This window comes from Zeus faber (genome assembly GCF_960531495.2).
Source record: "Zeus faber genome assembly, chromosome: 8".
NCBI lineage: Eukaryota > Metazoa > Chordata > Actinopteri > Zeiformes > Zeidae > Zeus > Zeus faber.
The window spans coordinates 25,161,097-25,181,498 of NC_137195.1; the positions used below are offsets into that span (position 1 = coordinate 25,161,097).

General features: G+C 44.9%; 1 protein-coding gene across 2 annotated transcripts in view; it reads left to right on the forward strand.

Moving 5' to 3' along the window:
- cdkal1 (CDK5 regulatory subunit associated protein 1-like 1) overlaps nucleotides 1–20,402 on the forward strand; it is a 300,473-nt gene that overhangs the window by 275,206 nt on the left and 4,865 nt on the right. For both annotated transcript variants that reach the window (XM_080004992.1, XM_080004993.1), the window contains exons 13-14: nucleotides 5–88; nucleotides 5,929–6,093. In XM_080004992.1, the coding sequence (XP_079861118.1) occupies nucleotides 5–88; nucleotides 5,929–6,093 (249 nt within the window). The remainder of the gene's footprint in view (nucleotides 1–4; nucleotides 89–5,928; nucleotides 6,094–20,402) is intronic.

Below are 20,402 nucleotides of genomic sequence, written 5' to 3' on the forward strand. Positions count from 1 at the left end.
TCAGGTTGGGGAGAGGCAGAAGGTGCTGGTGACGGAGGAGTCATTCGACGCCCAGTACTACGTGGCCCACAACAAGTTCTATGAGCAGGTAATGCTTTCCCCCTGTGCACTTACACACACACACTCATAAGCCCATATTTGCTTACTAGTTTAGTTTAATTTTTAAATATTGTGTTTATAAAGTAGCAGACCACATATGGCCGGGGGCCTGAAATTCTAATACCACTAATATTAGCTTAGTACAGATACACCTGCATACAAATCCTACTCCGAACAACACTCCACCAGACCAGGGTCTGCTGGGCAGGAGGGGGGCAAGTGATTCGAGTTCAGCTTGCTTGAAGGCCTTGCACCCCCAAACCCAGCAATTTTAACCGCAATTGCCAACATGCACACATTGAGCACTGGGGTTTTCCGGCGGGACAGGGCGCTTGTCGGTTGGTATGGGGGTGTGGTCTGTGGTGCGGGGGGGGAGCTGACATCCAGGGGAGCTGACATCCAGGGGTGCCCTGCGCTGGGCACACTCTGCTACGTGGATGGGTGCTCGGGGCTTGCAGCTGGATGGGCGTCTGGTTGGCTGTGGTGGGGGGGGCCTCGCCCTTGCATGCGACGCAGGTGGGGGTGGGGGGCCCCGCCAGCTCACCTGCGGGGCGGGCGGTTCAGGCAGGTGTCAGTCTGACGGCACGGGACCTAGCTCCGGGCTTGTGGTCCGTGCCTGGTGCGCAGGGTTCTACGGCTGAGTCTTGTGCCTGCACGTGGGGGTGCGTTAAATTTGTGCGGCTCAGGGGTGTAGGGTCTCCTCACGCTCTCTGGGACTGGTATATGCTCCTCGGGGCCATGCATGGGCTTTGCACTGTGGGCTTCTGGCTTCTCTGGGGGCTGGGTGCTCAGGGCTTTTCTGCAGCCGTGGGGTGTCTGTATGGCTGCGGGACTCAGCGGTGGCTGCGGGGCCTTTTCCGCTGCTTGGAGGCACTACGATATAATTCCAAACTCATACACCAGAACCAATTGGGATAAGTCCTCTACACTCACCGGTGGACACACACACACACACACACACACACACACACACACACACACACACACACACACACATACACACAGGCGGTCTCATCACAGGCACACACACAGACAAACACACACACACAAACTCATACGGGCGGACTAATCACAGGCACACACACCCTCCTGATTACATCCCTCTCCTTTCCTCCCTCATATACTGCCATAACTATGACAGGAAGAGGCCACGTGCCCAATTGTCGTTCCATTTTTCCTGTATTTAATTAACTTTGTTTTGTCGATACATGTTGTAGTCTGACATTTCTAGGTTTATGTTTTTTCCATGTTCATATTGTTGTTTGGTTCTGTGTTTTATGAGTTTTTGCAGCAGTTCTTGATGATTAAAGAATTAATAAAGAGTTGCATTGCAGGTTGTGAATTCCACTTGCAGACTAACTCTGTCCTAGATGCAATAGCATACAAATACTCCGTGTTGTATGTCCAGCATGCTGACAGCACAGGTTAAAAAAATTAAATAAAAATAGCGGTCAAATATCCTTTTGATCACTAGAGGGAGCGCAATCAAACCAAACCAAGAAAGCCATGTTGCCTTCGCTTGCATGAGATCTGCAATGGCCAATACAATACACTGATACAACATCCTCGGTATGGTTGAAATGCAATCACATTGAAGGTCAAAGTGGCACGAAAATAAGAATAAATAAACCAACGTTTATCGAGAGCAAAGAAATCCAGTGACCGCTCGCGTCGCAAATTAAAGCGCCTGTGTTTACCGTCTCCGTCTAATACATAACGCACACTGTGAGAAATATTTAATCAGTCCGTAATTGATACATATGCATGAATTATACCGGCAAGCAACGAGGCTTGTTTTCACACTCGGCAAATGAGACGCTTTGCTCTGCGTGTCACTCCGAGCGTGCACAGCAGGTGACCTCCTCTCGGCTTTACAGGCTAAAGGAGGGTAGTAGGCGTAGCGTAGCACAGCACTATGCGCACACACACACACACACACACACACACACACACATGCCCTGGGGAGGGTTACAGTCATGTGTTCATTTTGGCAGGCGATAACAGCAGTACTTTCGGATATATATGTTTTTTTACAGTATCAACATTAAGGTCAGCCCTGAAGACATGTACTGTACATTCCATCCTACGAGAACTTCCTCGCCACGACACAACACAGCGTGCGAGCACACACACACACACACACACACACACACACGTGTGGCATCAAAGTCTTGCTCCCAACCTGTGAAAAATTCACTTTCAAACATCTTCAAATAAATCAATTCCCCCCCCGCCACCCCCCTCGCTTTAAACCATCATCAGAGACACGTTTGAAGTTCTGCTTTTTATTATCGGGGGTGGGATGGTGGGTGTGCAGGAGGGAGTGGTAATAATTTTTGCTTCCCCTCCACTTTCCTCTCCTCCCCTTCTCCTCTGCAGGCTATGGAACCTAAGTTACAAGTGTCATTCAGCTTGTGTGTGTTTAGTGTATGTTTGTGAGGCGGGGGTCGCGTGGTAGCGTTTAATGTTTCCATGTGATCCTAAATCAAAGGCTCGATTTGTAGCGATGACCGAGCACAACGCGTGGAGGAGCGCTAGCAATAATGTGCTTTGATCCGTCCTCCCACCCACTCCACAACATTGGCCCCTACAATGTCCTCCAGTGTTTACCCACGGGGCACACGCATGCAGGGTCCTTCCATCCTTGGTTTATTAGTCAAGCATTTGTTTTATTTAGTCGAGAAAGCCGTGGGATTAACAACACTGCCCCCTCACCCATTCCTAAAGGCGAGTCGGTGATGTCAGAGTGCCTCTTTTGATGCACTCTGACATCACGTATTTTTGTCGGGCTGAAATGTGCCAAGGGGAAAATTCTGCCGTTAGATGACGATATTTCTGCCCCTTGACAGCAGACTGGTACCACAAAATACCAGGATAAATGCATTTCTTTACATAGAAGGCATGTAAATATGTTGAAACTACTAAGTCATGTGCTTTAGCTGTTGACATTTAGAGAGTGCATTTACAGTAGAGAGATTTAAAGTTGTCCCTTATACGTGCTCGCCAAAAGAAGGCCTAATTTCCCACCTCGGTCCATCTGGGGATTGTGTGCAGCCTGCCTGTTTTATTGAGGCCTGCAAAGAAGGTCCAAAATGTCCATGTTAAGTAGCACTTTAATGGCCTTTAAAAAATGGCCTTAGTTTCAACGTGACCACACCTGCAAACACTCTGTGGTGGCTCTGAAATTCTGTTTTCGTTATCAATTCAATTCATAGTCGAAAGAATCTCCCCAGCTCAGCGTGACCATGTTACCTGTTTCCATTTCCTGTTCTGTCCAGTCTGCCCTCTTATACTTAAGTCAAAATATAATCCAATGTCATGAACCACGGAGAAGGGAGCGAGAGAGATTAGTCGAATGGGAGCGAGAACGCCGGTAGCATGCAAACACCACGACAGGCAGCAGATGAGGGCAGATGGGAAAATAAATCGAACAGGAGGGAGGGATGGAGGGATGGATGGATGGATGGATAGCAGAGGTGTGAGCGCGAGCAGAAATGGCCAAGATTCACTTTTTACACCGTCGAGATGGATATTGTCGCTGACAGCGCTAATAGGTACCTAATCCCACCTGTGCCTCTCCCCATTGTGGGACTGCTATAGAGTGTGTGTGTGTGTGTGTGTGTGTGTGTGTGTGTGTGTGTGTGTGTGTGTGTGTGTGTGTGTGTGTGTGTGTGTGTGTGTGTGTGTGTGCGCGCGTGTGCACCCGGATGTTATAATTCCAGCTAGCCTGCTCTGGGTGGGTGGGTGTGAGAGTGTGTGTCGTGTTACAGGGGGTCTCCAGAGAGGTCTGACAAGCTCTTTCATCATTTAATCACCTTGTAATTGGCCTCAGATGACCCTCCCTCTCTCTCTCGCTCTCTCTCCCTCTCTCTCTCTCCCTCTAACACACCCACATTCACACACACTTCTATTTAAGTACCACACCCCAAACAGGAGTCCACTAATAAGCGTCTCACAATTTGTTGGGCAACACGTGAACAATCATACCCCCTGGAGACTGGGTTGCCATATTTACAACAGGTGGCTTTTTAAAACTTTCTTTTGAATAGCTTGAGCCCTGATGGGTCCTAGATTAGATTCGATTTTTTGAGCAGGTACGGAAGGGAACAGGGCCATGATAGAGCCGATAACTGATCTTTAACCGGAAGGACGTATTGGAATACCCCTCCACTAACCAATAGAGACAAACCAAACTGAAACAAAGCAAGGGATGTCAGAGGGCCTGTTTCCAGGCGCTTCAACATCACGGATGGCCATGGGGCTGAAATGTGCCACGGGGGATCTCCAACGCACGCGCCATTGTCAGGGTATTTATACTTTTACTCGAGTATAGAGCTTGCCAAAACGTCCAGCAATTTCCTCCGACGTCTGAAGTTTCAGAACACTTCATGATTTTTCAGCCATTTGCACTAGTTATGGCGAGGACCCCTAATGAGCGCTTACCAGCTAGAGAGAGAGAGAGAGAGAGCTCCTTCGACGAGTTCAAGTTTCTCCGTTCACACACCGTACATCATCATTAACAGCTCCCACTTAGTTTTTTAATTAGTTTTAAAGCAAAAAAGCACGGCACTATGAGGCTTTGTTTACCGCCGTAGCTTAAATTCCCTTTTTCTTTTTATATAATTTTTTTTGTGTTGTTATACCATGATTATAACTATTTTGTTTCCCTCGTCCTCTCCCCCGCCGCAACCCGCTATAGTTTTGTAGTTGCTGTGGCGAAGTAATGAAACAACACCGCCAAATCCTGCCGGTTAATCTCCCAGGTGTTGGCGTAGTCTGTTAACCTTGATGGGTCCCGCTTGTCACGCGAGGAGCGGGGTACACCGGTGAGCCATTTATCCGTAATGATGATTTTCATTTTATCGCTCGGGGATTGGCTGAACCGGCACACAAAAACACGGCTTTCAGTCCGAGTTAATTGAAAAATCGAATTGTCAGATGTTGAGATACACACACATCTGTATGCGTTCGAGTTTTCTTTTCCTTTTTCAATAAGGGGTTTGAACTTGGTTGTCGCTGTGGTCTTTCATGCATGATAACCGTGGGTGGCGTGTTACACACAGACACGCAGAAACCATCTTTCTCTTCTCTCTCTTTCTTTCTATCTCTCTCTGGTTTTCACATTCTTTATCTCCGCCAACTTTACAAGCAAGTCAGCCATAGGCGTGTGTTTTATTTTATTCTTCATTTCCTTCTTATCATTGAAATGGATTGTTTCCTTTGGATCCTTTTTTGTTCAATAGCTATAGATTGGCGCGTCTGCTACAAGGTCACTCGTTCGATGACCACTTCAGGGGCCATAAGGCAAGCTTTAATGTTCTCTTAAGGCTTTTTTTTTTGGGGGCTATTTTCTCTTCTTTTTTAGTATTTCAGAGCCTCTTTTTAATTAATCACTATCAAGAAAATGCTCTTCACCCTCAGTATTTTATAGATTTATGTTTATCGGTGTATAAAAGCTCTGAAGCATTTCAAAGTCGGCCTTCTATCAAATAGGTTATATATGAATGAATGATGATTATGATAATGATAATAAATAATTATGACAAAATAAAGCGTATTGTGTATTCATTAACAATATATATACATGTATTTTTTATATGTCTTGTCGTTATTTTTTAAATATAAATATGAATATATATAAATTCATAACATATATACATGTATTTTTTTATATATATTTTATATCTTATATGCATACATATACATATCTAGATTTATTTTGTCATTTCAAATTAAAATAGAAAACACAAAATCCACGTTACACTGATTATTACATTCAGCTAAGCCAACAGGTAACATTCACCCCAACCCTTTCCACTAATCCGACAGGTGCTGGTGCCCAAGAGGCTGGAGTTCAAGGGCGCGATGATCGAGGTGGACATCTTCGAGGTGGGAAAGCACTTCCTGAAGGGACGGCCGACCGACAACAGTGAGCCGTTCACGCCCTCCATCGCCGCGCCGCTGCGGAAAGGGGAGGTTTCCGGCCTGACCCAGGTATCCAATGTGAAACTAACTTCACCTACGCCCGTGAGCAGTAATAGACGGACACAGTTATGAGTAGCTTACTAAGTAATAAAGTAAGCAAAAACCGTGTTGATGTTTGAAATTATGTTTGAATTTCATAATTTTCTTGAAGAAATGGTGTGTTATTTGCCAATATTTTTGGCCACGACTGTACATCGCCCGTGCACAGTGCGTGTGAAATGAAGTCATGGTAACATGCTCATGTCAACGCCAGCGGAGGACACCCCCTTGTCAGGTTCCCCTCTGAAGGTGATAAAGAGTCAGATCCAGACAACTTCTCTCTCCGCTATTAAAATCCAAATAAGGGAGTATCGGGTTATACATAACTTTGCGTCGTAAGTGGATGAATGAGATATCCGTGTGTGTGTGTGTGTGTGTGTGTGTGTGTGTGTGTGTGTGTGTGTGTGTGTGTGTGTGTGTGTGTGTGTGTGTGTGTGTGTGTGTGTGTGTGTGTGTGTGTGTGTGTGTGTGTGTGCGCGTGTGTGCGTGTGTGCGTGCGTGCGTGCGTGTGCGGCGCCCCGATGCATTGCCTTCATGCATTTATGCAAAGCGCTGGCGTGAGATGAGTGCTCTCTCTCTCTCTCTCTCTCTCTCTCTCTCTCTCTCTCTCTCTTTACCTCCCTCTCTCTCGCTCTCTCAGTCTGCCTCTCTCTGGTCATGTGTCTGCCTGCCGTGCGTTATTTGTCAGCCCGGCTAGCTGTAGCTTATAGGGCGTGCGTGCGGAGCCGCCGAGCAGAATATATATGATACACTTTCTAATTTCACACTCCATCAGCCTTTACAGCCAGAGAAGGAGGGATGGAGAGAGAGCGAGAGAGAGAGAAGAGAGAGAGGTGGGGAAGGGACAAGAGAAACCAAGAAGCAAGACGTGTGAATAGCGAGGGAGTACGATTATTGAGGGGGGTGAAAAAGGAGGAGTAAGAGAAAGAAATGCGACAGAGAGAAGATGGAGAGAGAGAGAAATAGAGAGAAGTAGAGAAAGAGGTATTTTCTATCCAGCCAAGCAGCACATTACTCCGCGGCCGCCAATACAGAAAGTTCAGCAGTGACGACTGGACCTTGTAAAAGTGTCTGCCTCATAAAATAACCCCACACACACACACACACATACAGACAGATATCCACCTTTTCATCTATCAAAGGTTCACACTCAAATTCACCTATGAGCAGATTTTCACTTCCTCTCCTTCATTCTTCCACACTGAAAAATGAATTTTTCTCTTTTTTTCCAACAAAACCCACACAGCCGGACATAATACCTGAATAAAATGCCTTTGTCCTGCCAGCTCCTGACAGCGGTAATAGCCGCCGCTAAACCCTTCTTATCGCTACGCCACCGATATCAAGGTGAGGAGAATCTATTTAGACGGAGGAACTTGGTATCTGAGGAATCTGGAAATGGGAGTTGCATCAATGGGCACGAGATCGGGGGGAAAAAAAAGTGGTAGATTGAAATGAATGCCTGAAAAGAATACAGATTTAAATTCGGAAAAGTAACAATATGATATTTTCTGGTATTGTAAAGTCTCATACAATGTGCTTACAATAGCTTGCGATGGATGTGAGATCCATTTCAACGATACTATTAGAACATTTACATCGTGTCACATGATGCATACGACCAAAATGAGCCTCAGTATGGACGAGTCAGGAAAAGTCAGAAAAGTCAAAGTCTGAGTTAATCTTGTTATAATGAGACTAATGAACTCTTTAGGAAGCAAATTATACATAACATAACAGACATAAATCTTTTCGGGGAAGTATTTCTTGTGCATCAACTGCAATTCTAAAATGGAGCTACTTTTCTTTGTCTAAGTGGAAGAGTTGCCGTCTGCTTTGAACACTGTTTCTGTTGAAGCAATTTTTAGATCGATAGTACTTTCAAGCACAGCACCGTTACCCTTAACAAATGCTAAGGTCAAGGTAATTCATTTTGTCGGTCCAAACCCAAGATTTTTTGAAAAGCTTCTCTACGGAGCTCTTCCAGATCAACAGAATATCATGGCTTTAGAAAGTAATAGGTTATCGCTTGTATCAAAATTAAAAATCCCACAACCAGAAAAGAATAAGAGCGGGTTTGATCTAGATTTTGGGGTCCATCGGACCCTTGGTGGTCGTGTAAGAGGCCCCAACTGAACCATCTCTTCACCGCAATTCCTCGCCGAATTTCAACTTGACCTACATCGGTGCAAACGTAGGTATGGTTATTCCCCATTCCGACCCTCACTCTTAACAAACAGCTCATGAATTTCGGAGGGATGACAGCCCCCACTCTGCTGTTTTTCCGACTGATCTGCATTGGTGAGGCCAGTGGGGAGTGAGAACGCGGAGACCGACCTCACTTGCTTGTGATCGATGAAGATAATGAAGGCCGGAATGATAATTATGGCTCTCGCCAGCCTGCCCCCTCTACTCAAAGGAATCACAGCACTAATGGATAGATAGGGAGAATCTATTGGCTTTGAAACAGAGGGTTAAGTCTGGTCAGAGAATGTGTTCGGGAGTGTGGACGCAACTACGTCCTTGATTAATTACCTGGATGGCATCGTAGCCTTCATGGTGTCATTTTATCCACTGCTGGGGTACTTGACTTAGATTGTTAAAGAGGGGTTGGAGTATTGGTGTTCAGAGACATTCACATATGGAAGTACACACATGCACTCACACACAGTTCCACTGGTCTGTATGTATTTACATTTTTTCCGAAGGCTGTCGTGTGACGAGTCGCGGCAGGGTTTTAGCCGCACGCCGTGCCCTTCAAGAGGTGAGGCCAATGAGTGATGAGATTGGTAAGAGAGAGACACACTCACCTCCCCGTCTGACACGTTGGCCGCTAATATTGAGAGCAAGCGAGGGAGAGATTGTGGAAATGCATGTAGAGTGGCTGGGGTGGGGGGTGATGAAGAGGGGTGGAATGAGAGGGATTGCAGCGAGAGAGAGATGTGATGTGCGTCGGGATCGTAGTTTCTTGTCGTCGGAGCTCCGCCGATTTCCGTGCGCCTTTGATTCCCTGTGCAGAGCGTCGGTAGAGAGAGAGACAGAGAGAGAGGGGGGGAGAGATTGATAAGTAATTTATTAGGTAGGCATAAAAATACGCTATGGCCTTTAAATAGAAAAGGGCCTATCATTTCACTGACAGAGGTATTATTGCTCACTATGGCAGTACAGCGATCAGCCACAACATTCAAACCACCACTAATAAGCACTAATGTTGTGTAGCTCCCCCTCGTGCTGCCAAAACAGCTCTGACCCGTGGAGGCGTGGACTCCTCTGAAGGAAAACATGATTCATCAGACCAGGACATCTTCTTCCATTGCTCCATGGGCCAGTTCTGACGCTCTCGTGCCCACTGTAGCCGCTTTCGGCGATGCACAGGGGTCAGCATGAGCATTCTGACCGGTCTGTGGCTACGCAGCCACATTTTTCCTGCTTCCAACACATCAACTTCAAGAACTGACTGTTCACTAGCTGCTTAATATATCCCACCCCTTGACAGGTGCCATTGGAACGAGATGATCAATGTGGGTGGTATTTATTTATGTGTGTGGAAATGTTGCCGTTTGGCCAGAGCAGACAGGTGGATTTGCTGATTGATTGACTGACGGATGGATGTAAACGGGTAGATAAAATGATGGGTGGGATTATGAGTGCTAGAATGGACGGACGGCTATACAGAAGCGCGTGAAGGCGGAAGGATGGGCAGATGGAGGAGGGTTTTCACGTGTTGATGGCTGAATTAATAACGGATGCATTGATAATGGATGGAATGATTGATGGATAGTTCCGTGCATATACGGAGTTGTGATTGGAGGTATGGCGCTCCAACAGCTGTTCCGTACAATCAGTTTGTCTGTTACATCACTACTAATTTTAGGCGATTGACACCTGTCCCATTCCCAGGAGAAATGCCGTTTTTTTCTGGTGTGTCACGTTCAACGTCACTAACATGCCCGAAAGGGGGCGTGTCATGGGTCCAGTGTGATTGGGAACAAAGCTGAAACAGACAACATGCGTTGGGAGACTGGCTTCGGGCGGTGCTGGAGTGGATTGGAGCTCGGCGGGGAGCTTGGGGATTCTCCGCTGTGCTCCCCACAGAGCAATCCTCACCCTCACAACATTTCATGGTCCCCATGCGGGAAAAAAGTCAATAACTTCTGATTGAGATTTTGGATTCTAAATGGGATATGAAATGATCGAATGATACGCGGATATTCCTGACTATTTGTGACCCACCGCGGCAACACCGAATCGCCACGAGCCGCCAAATATGTTGGAAAAAAGCTTTCTAGAAGGAAAATTACTTTTTTCCAGATTCCTGTTCCTTTGTGTTTTTTTGGGTTTTTTTTCTAAACTTATTTTCAAAACCAGGTTTGATTTATACATAGTAGATAAATGTTAAACCGTCAAGTTAAATATTCCGGTTAGATTACATGGGGAAACACAGTTCACTTACCGCGACGCTGAACAGCGCAAACGCAGATCAATCGCTTCCTTTTAAGCGACCATCCAGGTGAAAAACCATTCCTCTTTATTCCATGTGATGTGAAGTCACAATGTGAAGCCGTTTTGATAGATGTCAACCTTAAATCTTACGTGTTTTATACACACACCTTTGGATACATTGTTGTTTGGGCGGCGTATACCAAATAAGGAAAGCTGACGTCACTTCCGTAAACAGATGGTTAAAGCGCAGGACGAGGAGCCTTCGGTTTCACTTGTCTGTGAAAACTTCCATCTCTGTGTTGTAATGATAATGAGAAGCGGGTCCGACAGCGACGCCAAGAACTACAGCGATGCTGAATCCGATATTGGCCGACGATACGCCCATCGTTGTTACAACCGAAGAAGTTTCTACAAGAAGCGATTTCCACGGCACGAGGAAATACGCTCCAAGAGGGAGGTCTACAACTCCAAGAACACCTGTGAGCGCCTCAACCTCTCTTTGGCTGGTCGTGGTTAACCTGCGAGCCACCACATCAAGATGCATTACAGTATTGACTTCGCTCAACAGATTAGTACATGGTCTAAAGAAGTGAAATATGCAGAAATTAAATATGGGTTTGTCAACTATTAACATTCCTAGGCGATGTTGGCTATTTGGCATACATACAGTGATATATGAAATGATACACCGAGGTTGATATACAGAGACTAATATTATTGACAAACTATATTTTGTTGTGTTTTCTGCACTTTTAAACTTTTAAATACCACTTTTATAAAACATGTATATTCTTACTGTGAAATAAAAGCCTTTTTAGAAACAAAGATGTTGTGTGTCGATGATGCTGTTCAACATTCCCTCAAAATACAAGTACAATGCAGAGATTGCCCCATTCAGCAGGGTGTCAAGTGGCCATGTGCCAGGTAGCCATATGGCTTTGTTGGTCCTCCAACCGATTTGCGTTCTGGGAGCTGACTGAATGGGTCCAAACACAGTTTGCCGCACCGTTGTCATTGGAGCCGATTAAAACCAGTGTCTATTGCAGGGTCATTTGACCCCAGACCGAAACCCAGATTTTACCTTTCCCACTGATGAAAAATGCTGGGATGTTAGCGGGTGTTACCGGGTTTTTGGTGCAGTGCGAAAGGGGTTTTATTCTATCCGTGTTATTGTCCCAACTCTCTTATGGATGAAATTGTCTCTCAATGTGTCTATATAATTTATCTATTTCCTCGAAATTTGCTTAAAAAAACTGTTAAAGTGGTCGTATCCATGAGTGGTTTGGACATCAGGTTTCTCGTATGCCCCCCGGATGGTCAATTTTGGCATCGCTGTTGCAGGCAGCAGCAACATCTCGTCATTTCTAGTCCCCAAACCGTAACGGGACCTGAATTTGAGCTTCTAGTTGTTGTTGTTGTTTCCCCGGTAATGATTGATCCTGATGCTGAAGCAGACATAAAGTGTTTGTTCTGCCTCCCAAACGTTTGTTTTTGCGAAGTAGTGGCAGCATGTTCACGCAACCTTTTCCAGTTTCATAAGGAGGTTGGGCGTTAAAGGCTGTTTTAACTGTTTAACCTATGAGCAGACGTGGACGTCTCACGGCTATGGAGATGGCGACATGTTCCACTTTTTCAGGATGACATGTCTGAAATTTGCCACCTAGCCCTAGCATTGCGTGTGAGTGAATTATCTTTCTTTCAACAACCCCATCAAACTGTCAAGCCCTGGAGGATTCTGAGAAAACCAGCAAAGGGCCCAACCCTCGCTTCTGCCATTGACACGGACCCCATGCCATTTTCTCACCCCTTCGCTGTTTTATTTTTATTTTTTTCTCGCTCAGTCCTTCTTTTACCCCCGACTCCCACCCCCACCCCTCTCTCTCTCTCTCTCTCTCTCTCTCTCTCTCTCGGCCCTTCATTTACAGCAGCTAACAGTGCTTTCTACAGAAAAGCAAGGGAGCCGTAAATGAGTTTTTTTGGGACACACAATGAGGGAGAGAGGGAGCACTCAACGGCAGGTGAGATGGAGTGAGCGAAAGAGAAAAAAAAACGAGAAAAGAGTGTCTTCACCCCCACACACACACACAAACACACACACCCCACCGCAGATGAAATCAAAAGATAGAAAAGAGGAATACCCCCCCCCCCCCTCTACCTCAGCAGTTAGAGTGCTTTCCAATTATCGTCTCCTTTCAAAGTGCAACCTCTCAAGGAGACAGAGAGACGCACACACTCCACCAGTCTGGCAGAAAAGATTGAATGAGTGAAGATGGAGACAGAGCTAGATCTTCATCCTTATTCATTTTTTTACTCTCATATTCTTTATTAAAGCACGGGCAAGGATGCACCAGACCAAACAAACGTAATTTTTCTTCAAATAATGTGACCTCCCCCTGTCCAAGACCTGAAGGCCAAGGGACCGGGTAGAAAGTGACATCACAAACATCCAGCTCAACCGCGGTGCTAGCGAGCCTACTTGGCATAGCAGAGACCAGATAACATAGATCATGTATCTTTAGTTGGGGATAAAAGGGCAGGGATGCTTATCTTTGACTGTCCTTGAAAGAATAACCCAACTTTGGAAATTCTTGATTTGCCTTGACACACTGTGGAGTGTGGAGTGGGGTCGGTAGACATTACTATCCCTGACCATTTTACTGATGATTGCTCACATTTTCTGATGCTAAGTTTGTCTCGAGATCAGTGTTGGGCTCTTTACTCAAAAAACATTTTTTTTTACTAATTCCTCGTTACTATTTTCAAAAGTAATATTATTACTTGACATATAACTCCCTGCCAACCGTAAATTGTTGCACTACTCATTATTTTTCTCTTACACCGCACAAAATTGGTAATTTCCTCCTTTCTCCCCAAGCCCGACTTTGCACGAGCGCCTCTGTGTGAACGTCTGGGTCATCTCCGGTAAAGCGCAGCTGAGCCTTCAACTACTGACGCTACCTGTGTCTTCTACGTGTGCTAAAACACGAACGCTTGGCTCGTCAACCCTCACCTTCTGTTGTCGCAGCACGGTAGCAGATGGGAAAATGTTGTAATAATCCATGATCCATCCAATGAGTCATTTCCGGAAGCGTTCCTCCATCCATGTTTGTTTACCCTCGCTCCCTCGTGCAGATAACGTAAAGCACCATGATGTAAAATATTGCCATAAAGCAGTTCTGCCGCTGATTTGCGACATAGCTTAGGGGAAGGACAGTATATGCAGCTGTCCTATCGTGTGAGCGGGATCGGATCACACGGTGTATTTGTCATGACGTACAGCAGATATACCCAATGAGACCAAAGAAGAAAAGAGAAAAAATCAGATTTTTCACAGATATAAACTCATAATGCGGCACAACAATTACGAAAATGAATCGACAAAAGTAAGGTTGTAACAATTTTTTTAGGGGGGGGGGCGCGGTTACTGTCAAATTTTTACTGAAATTTTATTCGTAATTCGTTACACTACTCATTACTGAGAAGTTTCTGCCCAACACTGCTCTAGATCCAGGTTTAGGAAAATTTGAACGATGTCATCATGATAGCATATAGCACGTTATTGCTAGAACTGCTGCTATAAACTACCTGTGTTTACCTGCTTATGTACATTATTTTTATTTAATCTTCTTATACCTTTCTTGGCTTTTAACACCTAAATTTCCCTTGGGACTCAAAAGGGAATAAAGGGTTATCTTGTGGTGAGAAACTTTCCTTAAAATCATCTTCTAGTTGTGCTGAAAACTGAGGTAATACATATTTTTGTTACCTACATTTTGCCATACTAAATCTGCTAAATGCTAATTCTGTGTAACGACAATGGCGCTTTTGCCTTATCCAAATGGAATGAAAAATATGGACTTTACACCAACAGTTTAAAATCCGTCCATTAATATGTCGTCAACACAAACCTTAACACACACACTTTTTGAACAAACCCGTTGCTTAAAATAACAAATTACATTTGGTTTGCATCAGAACTTAAACCACTGAAATGCACACACACACACACACACACACACACACATCCAAGCCTTCTACCGCCCAGAGGGTAAAAAACAAAACAAAAAAAAAAAAACATCTAAATTCTCACACATGGCTTAGAGCGGCGGGCCCCCCGGTGTGCCTGGCGGACCCCGCTAGCCGCAGGCATCGCAGGGACACACACACACACACACAGGGCGACAGCGCCGTCGGTACAGCACCTCAATATTCACAGCGGATAATAAAAAAACACAGCACACAGACAGACATGAAACACTTGTTCATACACAGACGTATACGGTGATCCATTTTTATTTTATTTTTTCCGTCCCGAGAAGCAACCGAAGCGCCGCAGCCGTTGCTTTGATGTCGCCTTGCGAACACGCTCCTTATTTGCTGCTGCTGCTGTTGTTTTTGTTTGTCTTTTTCTCTCTCTCTCTCTCTCTCTCTCTCGGCGTTGTCAAGAAAGTACATCTCAAAACCAAAAGATTAGCGACTCTTCCATGGCTCCGGATGAAAGCAAATCTATTTTGAAACGTCTTCATTTTAAAATGTCAAGCGGTGTTGCGTGGCCTTTGCCCGACTCTGTTCCACCTCACCTGGGGGGTGTGTGGATCTGTGTTGCCTGCGAGATATCTTTGCTAGCTAGCTATTTTGGGATTTTATTTTTTATTTTTTTTAATGTTTTTTTTATTTTTTTATTTTATTTCATTGGGCTGTCAGATTGTTTTTTTGTGGCTTATGCGTTGTGGCGCAGCAAAACCCGCTGTAACAAACAAACAAATTAATTGTTAAGCCATCACTCATGGCCTATTTGGAGTGCTGTACTATTCCGCCCTGTGAAGGGACGCGTCGCGTGGCCTGCTTCTGCTGTGTTAGTTGCATCATGTCAAAAGGCTTTTTACCCTGCGTCTGCTTTTCACACGAGCCTGGGAGCCCCCGAAACCGTTTCAGATCAAAATTGAGATTTTTAGTTTTTAGTTGGTGTTTTTTTTAACTCACAAACTTTAAGAGCTTATTTGTATTCATAGCCCATATTTGCACAAAATTTGCCATCTTGTAGTTAGTCTTCAATTCTATCTATTTATCTGTCTGTCTGTATATATGTCTGATCTGTCTGTCTCTCGGTCTGTATGTATGTATGTGTCTGTCTGTCTCTATCTATTTATATATATATATCTGTCTGTCTGTCTGTCTGTCTGTATGTATGTTTCTGTCTGTTTCTATTTATATATCTGTCTGTATGTATGTATGTATGTATCTGTCTGTATGTATGTATGTGTATGTATGTATCCGTCTGTCTGTATCTGTCTGTATGCGTGTATGTATGTATCAGTCTATGTCTGTCTGTCTGACTGTATGGATGTATCTGTCTGCCTCTCTGTATGTATGTATGTACAGTATGTGTCGGTCTGTCTCTATCTATTTATATATCTGTCTCTGTCTGTCTGTATGTATGTATCTGTCTGTATTTATGTACTGTATGTATCCGTCTGTCTGTCTGTATCCACCAGCCTGTCCATCCATCCACTTACGTGTGGGTGCTTTCTGCGTAACCCATTGTTTTTTTTCTATCATGTTTCCTACATCCGTCCTATTTTCCTTTTTTTTTTGGCCACTAATTTGCCGCGTCCACGTACATAGATAGACACACACACACACACACACACACACACACACACAGCTGCTGTGCTGTATTTACTGTCTCAAGTAGCTGTAATTGTAAACTACTGAAGCGCTCCCCGTTCACGTGGCCTCCCCACGCAGCGTTGAGGACACAGTGTCTGTACGGAGGAAGGTTGCCAGGTGACACTCGCCGCGCCACACCGACGTACATGATGAGGCACAGCTCTGGTGGTTACGCTCTAATGTCAGTGTGTGTTCTATCATGTGCACTGTTTGTGGTGTTTACCTTCATCTTCACTAGCTCAACATTTCAAGGCTGTACTAAATTCATCAGTTCCACCCATAATACCAGCATCAGTGTTGACGCTGACATTGAGAACGACTAGAAGGTTGTAATAAGAAGTATCACACAAAGGAAATTCTCGCAAAACTAAATTCACACAAGTGTCGACATTAAGCAGATAGATCAAATAGTCCTATGGAGCTATGTTGCTGATGAAATAAAAAAAAACACAGGTTCATTCAAAACGAGAGATTTCAAACATCCGTAGGGACGAGCACAAGTTGTCAGTTTTGCGGCTTTCTGTTCAAATTGGGCTGCTTTTGCTTTTGCATGACCTGGCATCCCTGCACTGAGAATAACTCACACAGACACAGCGTAGAGAAGATGGAAGGACAGACACTTGCTGCTAATTAACTGTGACCAAAATTGGCGAAAAAACAATCCCAAGCAAGTCTGACAAGAGTCCTGTTGTTTACAGTTTGGAGCGTGTACAGTTGGCTTCAACACTTAAGTGAAACGAGGTTAATTTACTGAGGTTCGCTTAAATGCGACTCGACCCGCACCTTAATGTGTGTAAAATGTATTCCTGTCATGTGTGTTGTGAAAATCCACTCAAAACAAATTAAATACGAAAAATCGTAATGTTACATTTTCTACTAAAGTTACTTATTTTAATGAATTGCGATATGGTGGGATATACAATATTTATTGAGGCACACGTATTCTATTTACGCCAGATATTGTACAGAAAATATGTTATCCAGTGGCATAGATGTGACCCATTTTGTGTGTGTGTAACACATGTACTTGCATGGAACATCAAGGAACATGTTACATCAGAATAAGTTATCCTTTAGACACAGCGTGACAGTAGATGGGGTTGTGTGCGTGTGTGTGTGTGTGTCACATGGCAGATATGACCGTGCTGGCCACGTGCTGTGCTGGAGGAAGTACTAAGTAATGGAGGCAGGGAAAGGATCCCAGGTGAAAGACGAGACGGGGGAAAGACAGGTTTTGGGTTTGAACGGGTGGGAGAGGCAGGCGGGCGAGTTGGTCAGATCCTCCAGTAGCAGCCCCACACCAAAACCTCATTCATTCTTCAGAACTCGCATTGAGTTCTCAGCAGAGCACATTATACACCCCTCATGCAGCATATTAAACCAATAATAATGCTTGGATTTGAACACAAATGTAGAAATGATGACATTAAAAACCAGAGGAAGGGAAACTTCAAACCGCTTCTCCTGTATAACTGATCCAGGCTCTGGTTAGGGGTTGAAGTACGTTAACCCTAACCTCAACCCCACCTCTATTAATCCGGGTGGGATTTCTACCTCTTTCTACTCCACCTCCTGCCACTGTACTCTACTTTGCCTCTGCTCTCCATCTTGTCATGATTTCATCCTTTATTTCATGGTTATGTGTTTCTTTGCTTTTTATCGGCGTCAATATGTGTCTGTCTGTCACTGTCTGCATACATTTCCACTATTTAAGCACATTGAATAGCTAAATTGCTATCAAATCGGTGATCGAGGGGAAAGTACGGGAATAACCGCATCGACTTCAGAAAATGCTATCACTGCGTCAGGAGCGGCCATTGTTGTTCTTATTTGTCTCTTTGGGCCTTGAGCTCGCTGTAAATACGGCACGTTTATTGCCACTTAACCCACTTTCTCAACCTGTTTGTGTCATAAGAGCCTCCCTAACGCTCTCTTAAAAAGCACTCCCATGCCCGCTCACAACCATATACACACACGTGCACACGCACACAGATAAACACTGGCATATCACCCTCACAGTGTCTGTGTTTCTGGAGTGACATTGACAGCTGTGGAGGATCATGTTGGAAATGTGACCGCAGTGTTTGCACTCGGTAGAGTCTTTTCGTGTGTGTGTGTGTGTGTGTGTAAGTTTTTTTTTTGGGGGGGGGGGGGGGTTTGCATTTGTCTTTATGTCGGTCTGGTCAGAAAAAAAACCCTGAGAATGTGAAGGGAGGGTGGAAAGCCAGTGTGTGCGCAGTAATGTAAAAAGTAACGAGAGGATCCCCGGTGAAATTCTCAAAGTGTGCTGGCTGTGTGGGTGTACGTGTGGGGCTATGTGGGGAATTTCGTGTTGACATGTTGCCATAGACAGTATTTCTCCTTTAACGCACACTGATCCCCACAGGCTGAAACCGTCCACAAAGTTATAGCACACCATTGGGACCCAGTTTTCCTGTGTTTTGCTTGTCGTGGCTTGAAAACTGTGGGAGGAGTAGCTTGGGTAAATTTGCCTTTAGTAATAATATAATAATTATAATAGTTAGTTTGTCTTGCTGCCAGCACTCTGAATTAGACATAGCGATGGAGAATTAGTTGATTGATTGATTTAAGGATGATAATTCAACCAAAACTTCCACCTGCAAGTGGAGACCATTCTTCACTCCCATTAGCCAACAGTTTTACACACATACAGAAACACACACAAAGAAGAGAAGAGAGGAGAAGGGTGTGAAACAGTTGCTTGCAGACATACAGTCCCAGCATGCATCCTGGCAAGTGCAGCATCCTGCATGCATCCTGCTCGTCTTTCCTCCGCTCCCATACCTTACCCTCTCCTCTTCCACCCTCTTCGTTTTTTAATTCCCGTTTCTCCTTACGGACCCGTAATACATTCTAGATCGTTCTGTTCAGTCCCTCTCCCCCGCCCACCCCACCTCCAGGTGTAAATTCACCGACAGGAAAGATGAACGGGAACATTCCCAAACTGGAGAGAGAGAGGACTTCGCCTACTGAACTGCTCACTACGACTGTAGTTCACCGTGTGACGGATGAATCAGTGAGAATGTTTTCCCTCTTTAGAACTATTTTGCCTTTTGGGAAACACTTCAACTGTCCCAGGAGAAGGGCAGAAGGCATTTGGGTGTACAGTGGGTGATGTCCTGTTGAGATGGTATTTCCGGTGCAAGGCCCGTTGGAGCTGGAATTTTTGTTTTATTGTCACATATATATACGTATCTACAATCAGGAAATCTGAAAATCATCTTCCTTTTCGCCCTGCAGTGTATCAGCATGCTACGGAAAAGTCTGAGAAATGAGTAGGAAAGGTCAGAACAAACGCAAATTGAGTCAACTTTTCTGACCAGTGACCACGATGAACAAAAAAATATATATATAGTAAATAAACAATGGAAAGAGGATTATTATGCCCCCCCCCACAACAAAATGGGTCCTTAAATTCACTAATCCTGAAAAATTGTACATAGAATTTGCTCATACCTATTCAAACAAACTTGACCCGACCACATTTTAATACTGCAGCCTAACTTCCATAACAATGGCTGCCCTCGTCTTTTTTCCAGTATCTTCTTCCACAAACCTCGCTTTCAATATGTTGTGACGTCCGGCTTCCCCCACCCACCCCCACCCCTTTCCATTTTCCTCTGCCTTTTCCCTCACAGTGACTGTGCGATATGTTACTCGGGCGTCGCGCGTAACCCTACACCTCCCCACCCACATCCCCACCCACCTCTTCTGTCGGCTGCCGAGACGGATAAAGGCCGCGAGGAGTGGGCGGCGAGGTGTCGGTGTCCATAATTCTAACCCCTTGAAGAGGTGAGGTGGAGGAGTGGGAGTAATGTGGATGTGAAATACCTTGCACAGGGTCGAGGGCACCATACGGTGCACTGTATTGAGGGAGAGAGGCAGGCAGGGAGTGCGAAAGAGAGAGACTCTTCCAGCGTAGGCGTCCGCTTCCTGTCAGCTCACACACACTTACCTGCAAACAGGTAAATACGATATGCAAAGTCTCTGCTTTCATTGTTCTCCCACCTACAACACACATACACACACAGATGTGTGTACAGTAAGTAATGTGTGCAGTTACTGCCTTCCAGGTTTTTCTACCAATAAGGTGCAGAAATGGCTACCTAAAAGTGACCTTTTATGGGTCACCCTAAGACTGACAT